Source organism: Petaurus breviceps, unplaced genomic scaffold, assembly GCF_028583685.1.
Source record: "Petaurus breviceps papuanus isolate PSGF00001 unplaced genomic scaffold, PetGlider_PUasm1.0 90639, whole genome shotgun sequence".
Classification (NCBI taxonomy): Eukaryota; Metazoa; Chordata; class Mammalia; order Diprotodontia; family Petauridae; genus Petaurus; species Petaurus breviceps.
Genome location: NW_027187296.1, coordinates 556,642 through 565,817, shown reverse-complemented (window position 1 = coordinate 565,817; position 9,176 = coordinate 556,642). Strand labels below are relative to the sequence as shown.

Below are 9,176 nucleotides of genomic sequence, written 5' to 3'. Positions count from 1 at the left end.
TGCCTCCACCTTCACACAAGCCACCTGTCCCCCTTGCCTAGAATGTGCTCCCTCTTACTTCCACTTCTTACAACCCCTCGCCTCCTTCAAAGCTCAGCTGAAGCACCACCTCCTAGAGAAGACCTTTCCCCATCTCCTCAGTCACTAGGGCCCTCCCTAAATGACTACCTTGTATTTGTACACTACCTTGTGTGCATTTTAAATTTGCTTATATGTTTAGAAGTTGTTTTACCTGATAGAATAGAGGCTCCTTAAGGAGAAGTGCTGTTTTATTTGTGTCCACAGCACATAGCTTAGTACACAGTAAGTACTTAATTAATGCAGATTGATGGATTGATTCCAGGTCTTTTCTGACATGTATTTGTGATTCGTGACTCCAAATCTAGGTCCTTTTATCTTACCACATGCTATTAATGTTCTGAGATTTCTGTGTGAAAAAGACACTGAAAAAATATTAAACAATATTTTTAAGAGTATAAATGTTACATGCAAGAAAAAGAAAAAAAAACTTTTGTGGAATAGTGAGGTAAGGGAGTGTCTAAAGAGTTGCATTATTTAGTCAAGATCTAGAGAGTTAGGGAGACTTAGCAACCATAGTGTGTGTGTGTGTGTGTGTGTGTGTGTGTGTCTGTGTGTATTTTAAGATCAGGAGGAGGGTATAATGTGAGAGAAAATATAGACAGGGATAAGATGTTACAATTCAGTTACACTGAGTGGCTTTATCTGGAGTAAGCACAAGAGATAAAATGGAGAGCATCAAAGTTAAGGAAAGAAAGATCATCTTCCTCTGGAACAATGGATTAAGGACTTTGCAGCTGAGGTAGAGAGTTTTGGACCTTGTTTATAGCAGGATAAAGAGTCACTATAGGAAGACACTTACAATGTGCCCCCAAAAGGGGGCCTTGTCATTTTTTAATAAGCTCCTCATGGTACTTTGGACCTGGAAAGGGTATAAGAAATGTTTGTTGAAATGATCAACTGAGAAGACAGCTTTGGAAGGGACACGAAGGATTGATTGGGGGTAGTAAGGACTGATTGACTGTGAGGGAGAAGAACTCAAGAAGAAGGAATTTTCTTTGGGTCAAGCTGGAGATAATTAAGACCTTTGGCTATTTAATTAGGAAGGAGAGTAAATGCTGGAAATAAGGTGAAAGAGAAAGTAGTGGGATGTCTTCTTAACCTGAAAGTATAGGGTTGAAGAACAGTAATGAGGAGAAAATTGGATATGAGGAATGACAGAGATTTGAGTCAAGGCTGATGCTAGAGTTAGTGATATGGTGATGATATTCTCTGTAGTAGAGAAATTGAGCAGAAGGAAAGTCAGGGGGAAAATCATTATCTCTGTCTAAATTTTCCAGGCTTCTTTTGTTAGCTTTAGGAAATCCAGTTCAGAATATCCTGAAGACAAATTGTCTTGTCTGACTGGTTTGAATGGGAATATTTAGGGGTGGGCAAGTAGAGGAGTTATAGATAACAACACCAATTTTTTAACACACACACATATTAGGGGTTACAGGGATCAGGAGACAAAAGAGAGCTTGGATATATGTAAATAAAGACAAATATCTAAGTAAATATAGGTTTAAATAGTTCTCTCCAAATTATTGTTATTAGCAATGTTAATTGAGAGAACCTTCTTAATAACAAAAGCTCATATTTATATAATGTTTTAAGACTTGTCAGGTGCTTTCCTCAAAACAGCTCTGGGAGAGAGGTAGTATTATTGTCACTGTTTCACAGAAACTTGGAGGCAGGCTCATCTGTGATGAACTGTGATCTGATGGTTCTCATTACTACTCATTCCATGCTGTTATAGGCTATGGGGGTGGTGTTAGCAAACAAGTCCTAAGGCCAGCTTTTATTAGGGTATGCACCTGCATGCCCACCCATGCCCATTCATATGCCTACCATGATTTTTATGGAGAAAGAGATCCATAACAAAAGCCATAAGACACAGGCAGGAGCCAGCCAAGCATCCCACCCTCTTCTCTCATTTCCTTTGATGATGCTGAAGGCTTTTTCAGCCATTCCACTCACCTGTACCTCTCACCCACTCTTTATTCTTTGGTAATGCCCTTAGCTTTAAGGACTCTTATCTCCTGCTCTTCTCCTGAGCCAGAGCTATATTTATCTACAGCTATTGACCCTTAGTCTGAATTGTAAGCTGTTAGGAGCTGTGTGAAATGGATTCACCCTTTCTACAGTCACTGCCTCAACCCCTGCTTCTCCTTTCATACTACCTCACTCACGGCATTCAGATGATACTCCTCTAACTGGCCAGTTGGTTTTGTTGTTGTTGTTTAGTTGTGTCTGACCCCCAATTGGAGTTTTCTTGGCAAAGATACTGTAATGGTTTGCCATTTTCTTCTCCAGCTCATTTTACAAAGGAGGAAACTAAGGCAAACAGGGTTAAGTGACTTGCCCAGAATCACACAGCTAGTAAGTGTTAGAGGCCAGATTTGAATACAGAAACGTGAGTCTTCCTGACTTCAGAGCTTAGAGATGGAGTGGTTTGTTTTAGGAACAGCAAGGAGGACAGTATCATTGATTGAAGAGTACTTGTGGGAGCTGGGGATGGGAAGAATGGAAAGTGGAAAAAATGGAAAGAGGGGCTGGGGAGTCTAGGTTATGAAGGGCTTGAATGTAAAACAGAGGTTTTTATATTTGCTCCTGGAGGTGATGGGAGCCACTGGAATTTACTGAGTAGGGGTAGTGATGGCATGACCAAACTTTCATTTTACGAAAATAACTTTAGAGGCTAAGTAGAGGATGGATTGGAGTGGGGAGAGACTTGCGGCAGTCAAAGCAACCAGCAAGTGTTAAGGGGGATAGATTTTGAGTGAAGTTTTAGATATGTTGTGTTTAAGATGTCTACAGGACATTGAGCTTGAGATGTCTATGAGGCAGTAAGAGATGTGAAGTCAGGAGAAAGGTAAGTACATCTGAGAATCATCTGCATAGAGATAATAATTGAATCCATGGGAGCTACGGATATCACCAAGTGAAATAGTATAGAGGGAGAAGAAGAGGGCCCAGGACAGAGTCCTGTGGGACACCCACAGTTGGTAGGCATGACCTAGGTGAAGATCCAGCGAGAGAGACAAAGGATGAACAGTCAGACAGGTGGGACAACCAGGAGAGAGCAGCATCCTGAAAACCTAGAGAGAAGAGAATGTCAAGAAGAGGGTGAGGAACGTGTCAAAAGCGGCTTAGAGGTCAAGAAGGATGAGGATTGAGGAAAGGCCATTAGATTCAACAATTCAAGAGCTCATTGGTAACTTTGGAGAGGGCAACTTTGGTTGAATAATGTGGTCAGAAGCCAGACTATTGAGAGTGGGAAAAAAGAGAGTGGGAGGAGAGGAAGTGGAGCCATCTATTGAAAATGGCCTTCTCAAGTTAAGCCACAAGAGGCAAGAGAGATATGGGATGGAATGAGTGGAGAATGAATGGATCAAGTGAGATTTTGTTTCTATTTTTATTTTTTTTTATAAGGGGGAAGACAAAAGTATGTTTTTAGGCTACAGAGACACAGTCATTAGACAGGGAGAGTTTGAAGATAAATGAGATGTTGGGGATTACAGATGGGACAATCTACTGGAGGAGACAGGATGGAATGAGATGATGTATGCAAGTAAATGGGTTGGCCTTGACAAAGAGAAAGGCAATACTTTTATGGGTCTAACTTTCTTAGCACTCCCATGTCTTAAGATCCTGAAAATCAACAAATTCCTGTTAAAGCCCTAATGAAAAACAGCAGCTGCTAGAGAGTCTTAAACTGAAGGAAAGTCAATAATTACTTCTGGCTTCTTCCTTCGTGTGCTGCTGATTATACTCCATGACTTGCCTCAAAATGATTTCATTCATTAATACTTTTCCCTGCGGGGGAAGGATGGCCTTAAAAGAATTTGTATATTCTCTCTTTGCATTCTCTAAGAGGGCCAGAATTTTAGGTCAGCCACTGAATTTACTGGCTCACTGAGGGATTTATATGCTCTCTCTGGAATCAATATAAGTAGCAGACCATGAAAAGAAAATATGCAGGACGGCCATGCCTTCATCCTTTCTAGCTTCCAGTCCTCACTCTCTAGACTTTGTCTACCATGTCCCAGCCTAGATTTTTAGCTCCCTTTTCTGTGCTCTCTTTCCCCGTTAGAATATAAGCTCCTTGAGGAGCTGTCTTTCTGCTTATATTTATAGCACAGTGCTTATAGTAGTTCAAATAAATTTGTAGTGCTATGAAATGAAGGTTGTAATTACTCTTTATTTACATAAACATGAAATTATAAAATACAGTCATTATGTTATTAATGTAATCAGTGTAAAATGTATATGCATCCTGATTGCCTCTTTTTTCTTAAAAAAAAAACACAAATAAGGTCCAATAATGCAGAAAAAGAGATTCCAGGGTAATCATCCACCAAAATCTAAGATCCTGATGCCTCCTAAGAGACGGGAGTTGCTACCTAGAAAAGAATGGATACCTCCTAGAGCTCAGAAGCCAATGCTGGTGAGTTCCCCCATTAAGTCTTTATCCTAAGGTACTTTCTCTATTTTCAATCAATCTATAAACATTTATTAAGTGTCCACTGAACTGCAAGCACTGTGCTAGGCAAGAGTGATAAAAAGACAAAAAAAAAATGAAACAGCACCTTCTTCCAAAGAGTTTACATTCTATTGGAAAAGATATAGATATATAGATATACATAGACACACACACACATATATATATAGACACACATGTGTATATACACAGAGATCTATCTATGTATATATAAACATATGGATACACAATACATAGATACACACATGTATATCTACATGCATGTATACATATCTCTGTGTGTGTATATATACACACAATATGTGTGTGTGTGTGTATAGTAAGCTTCTTTGGGAAGGGATCACTAGTAGCTGAGGGGATCAACAAAAAGTTTGTGTGGGAAAATGTCCCTTAAGCAGAGTTTTGAAGGAAATAAGGGAATCCAAGAGGCAGAAGTGAAATGAGAGTACATGAAGATAGGATATAGAATGTTGGATGTAAGGAACAGTAAGAAGGCTAGTTTCCCTGAGCATGAAAGGGTGAAATAAATGATAAGACTAGAATGGTGGACTAGATTCAGGTTATGAAAGACTAAGTCAAGTCAAATTCAGTTATTAAGTTCTCACTATGTGTCAGACACTGTGCTGAGAACTGGGAATACATACATAAGCAGAAAGACAGCCCCTCAAAGAACTTACATTCTAATGGGGGAAGATAACACAGAAAAAGGGAACTGAAAACTTGTTCAGGGCATGGTGGAGAAAGTCTAGAGAATCAGAAGTGGAACCTGGAGACAATGAAGACATGACTGGCTTGGGCATTTTCCTTAAAATGTTGGTTCTAGGAGGAATCAGCCAATCAGAGGAAGGAGCCTCAGGAGCAGAGAGTACTTCTAGGGTGAGAAGTCCAGGGGTAGAGTGAACTTGCAATATAAGCTTCTGTGAAATGATTGAGAAAATCTGGAGAGTCAGGAATGGAACCTGGAGAGGATAAAGATATGGTTTGCCTGGGCTTTTCATTAAACTGGAGATTCTGGGAGGAACAACCAGAGAAAGGGACACTAGGGTAGGAGATTGTATTTGATCCTACAAAAAAGAAAGAATAACTGGAGTTTAAATATTAATAGGAACTACTCCCAAAAGGTATTTTTGAACTAATGTCCATTGGTAACCCATTGATAGCTTTTTGTTAAGGACAACTTGAACAGAGTCAGAAGAATCTAGGTTCAAATCCTGACTTTGATACTTAATAGCCATGTGATATTTTACTCAACATGTTCAAAACTGAACTCATTATCTTTCTTTCAAACCTTCTTCTCTTTTGAACTTCCCTATTATTATCAAGAGTATTCCATTCCCCCCCTTCAATGAATAGATATTTATTAAATGCCTTTTGTATGTCAAACATTGTATTAGGTAATGGGGATACAAACACAAAGAATGAAACAATCCCTACTCAAAAGGAATGTTACTACTCACAATGAGCACACATTCTAGCAGGAGAGACAACACATATGAGTTGAATAAATATTTAAAAAATAATAATAGTAGTTAAAGCTGGTGTCATTTATATAGTCCTTTAAGCTTTGAAAAGATCTTTACATATGTAATCTCATTGAATTTTTACAGCAGCCCTATGAGGTAAGTGATTTAAATATTATCCTCATTTTACAGTTAAGGAAACTGAGGAAGAGAAAGGTGAAATGACCTGCTGAGTGTCACACAGCTAGCAGGTGTCTGAAGCAGCATTTGAACTTAAGTCTTCCCGATTTCAAGTATAGCATAGTAAATGGGAATTTAGGAGGGAGGGAACTAGTTCTAGATGCCCAAGATGCAAACTCAAGAGAAGAAGAATAATTCCAAAGTACCTACAAGCATAGCCTCAAAATAATATGCAGCTTGTCTGCAAGAGCCATTAAATTTCAAGTAGAAATGATATGAATGCTTAAAAATTAATTAGAATGGTAATATAAATGAAATAGGAGTGATCGAGGAAAGAATTGGAAAAAGAAGAACTATGGAAAAGAGATTTGGAAAGGGAATTGACAGCTTAGCACAAGAGGTACAAAACCAAGTACAATACATTCTGAAAATTAGAATGAACTAAGTAGAAGTTAATGACTCCATGAGATTACAAGAAGTATTAAAACAAAAAAAAAATAGAGGAAAAGTAAGTAATCTCATTAAAAAAAAACTGACTAGGGGCGGCCAGGTAGCACAGCCAGTAAGAGCACCGGCCCCAGTGTCAGGATGACCTGGGGATCAAATCTGGGCTCCGATACTCAGCACCTCACCGAGAAATAACTGGCCGTGTAACCTTGAGGAAGTTACTTAACCCCGATTGCTTTTAAAAAAAAACTGACCTGGGAAGAGAAATTTAAGAATTATTGGACCATTTTAAAGTTGTGATTTAAAGAAGAGAATAGATACATTTCAAGAAAGCATGGGGAAAAAAAAAACCTAGGGGCAGCTGGGTGGCGCAGTGAATAGAACACCAGCCCTGGAGTGAGGAGGACCTGGGTTCTGATTCGGCCTCAGACACATAACACAAAAAAAACTAGCTGTGTGACCTTGGGCAAATCACTTAACCCCAACTGCCCTCCAAAAAGCAAAAAAAAAAAAAAAATCAATAAACCTTTATTAAGCTTCTACTGCGTACTAGGTACTATGCTAAGTGCTGATAAAGGCAAAAGATAATTTCTTTTCTCAAGGTATTCTTGGGGGAAACAACATGCAAAAAACTATGTACAAACAAATTATATACTGGATAATTAAGAACTAATCAATAGAGGGAAAAGTAAGTTGGATTGAAAAAGACTTCCTGTAGAAGATGAGATTTTAGCTGGGACTTGAAGGAAGGGAAGGAAAGTAGGAGGTGAAGTCATGGGGGACAGCCAGTGAAAATACTTGGGGTTTCTTGTTTGAGGAATATCAAGAAGGTCAGCATTACTGGATATAAAAATACCTGGAAGGAAGAAATGTAAGCTGTGTCAGAAGATTGGAAAGGTGGTGAGTAGGGCTGGATCATAAAGTTCTTTGGATGCCAAGCAGAGGATTTTATTGGTGTGGGAGGTAAAAGGAAGCTACTGAAATTTACTCAGTATGGAGTTAACATGACCAAACCTGCATTTTAGGAAAATCATTGAAGGGAGGATGGAGTGAAATAGGGAAAGGCAGGCAGACCAACCAGCAGGCTATGATACTAGTCCAGGTATGAGGTGAGATGGGTTAGAAGACAAAGCAGGTATAGAAAGACTCTACTATTAACCTCCTGAAACTCCAAAATGAAAACTCCTAGGAATTTCATAGCATACAAACAGAACTTCCAGGTTAAAAAAAATACTGCAAGCAGCTGGAAAGAAAAAGTACCAGTACCAAGGAACCACAATCAAGATCACACAAGATTTAAAAGCTACTGATATATAGGAGCAGAGATCATGGAATACAACATTACCAAAGACAAAAGATGACTTTTGCCTTTACAGTCTTAAAAGCAAGAATTATTTACCCAGAAAAATGATATAATTACAGGGGATGGGAGGATGGAGTTTAATGAAATAAAGGACTTTCAAATATTCTTATGAAAAGAGAAAAGTTGTGTAGAAAATTTGAATACCATACATGGGAATAAAGAGAAACATAAAAAGGCAAATATAAGCGATCAGAAAAGGTTTTATAGGATGAAGTTTTTGCTTTCTAATGGGGTTATAGAAACATTCTTTAGGAACTAAAGTGTCAATGGAAGTCATACAAGAAGTCAGGTAAGGTGGAGAGCCTGAGATTTTTGTTTGTTTTAATGATCTTAAAAGGGGAAAGGGAAGGGAAGGGGGAAAAGAAAGGATACAATAGGAAAGAAAAGCATTGGAATTGTGGAGGGAACTTATCTCACAGAATCTGAGAAGCAAGTAGAAATCTATAAAATGAAGAAGGGATGGAGAGAGGTGGACATCCTCGAACATCACTTTGAACTAAAGCAGAAAGAAGGGAGCAGAACTAGGAGAACAATTTATACTATAACGACAGTACTATAAAGACTAATAATTTTAAAAGACTTAAGAATTCTGATCAACACAGTGATCAACTGTGATTCCAGAACAATGATGATTTAGAATGCTGCTTATCTTCTGACAGAGATGTGTTGAATTAGATATGTAGAGTAGGACATGCATTTTTAGATATGGTCAATATGGGAATGTCTTTTGCTTAACTGTGAGTTTGTTGCAGGGGTTCTGTCTTTCTTTTTTTTCTGGGTGGAGGGAGGTGGAAGAGGAGAGGAAGAGAAGACATATTTGTTAATTAAAAAATTAATAGACTCAATAATAATGGGTTTAATAATTCTAAGATAATTTACCAGAAAAAGACAAAATTTTAAAAATGATTTTCAGCTTTTTCTTTCTTCAGCACGTTAGATAGCAACTCATTGTTTACTATATGTTTTTTTAGTATCAAAGTCCCCAGAAGAAGGTGGCAGGAAGACCAGAAGTTGCTCCGGATTGCAGACTTTATGGTCATTTTTATGCTCAGCTGGACATATTACAGATGAGAGCTTGTCACCCAAGGTATCACTATGTTTCTGAAATCAACGGAAGAGTTGATAGGTTTTATAAACAGAAAGAAGGCCATGCTTCACCTCCAGC

The 9,176-nt window shown here is 38.4% G+C and overlaps 1 protein-coding gene across 1 annotated transcript in view; it reads left to right on the top strand.

The window, feature by feature from the left end:
* The window catches only part of NEK5 (NIMA related kinase 5), a 118,069-nt gene that overhangs the window by 50,900 nt on the left and 57,993 nt on the right, over nt 1-9,176 (top strand). Inside the window, exons 10-11 of the mRNA XM_069064561.1 lie at nt 4,377-4,507; nt 8,983-9,098. Of these exons, the coding sequence (XP_068920662.1) occupies nt 4,377-4,507; nt 8,983-9,098 (247 nt within the window). The remainder of the gene's footprint in view (nt 1-4,376; nt 4,508-8,982; nt 9,099-9,176) is intronic.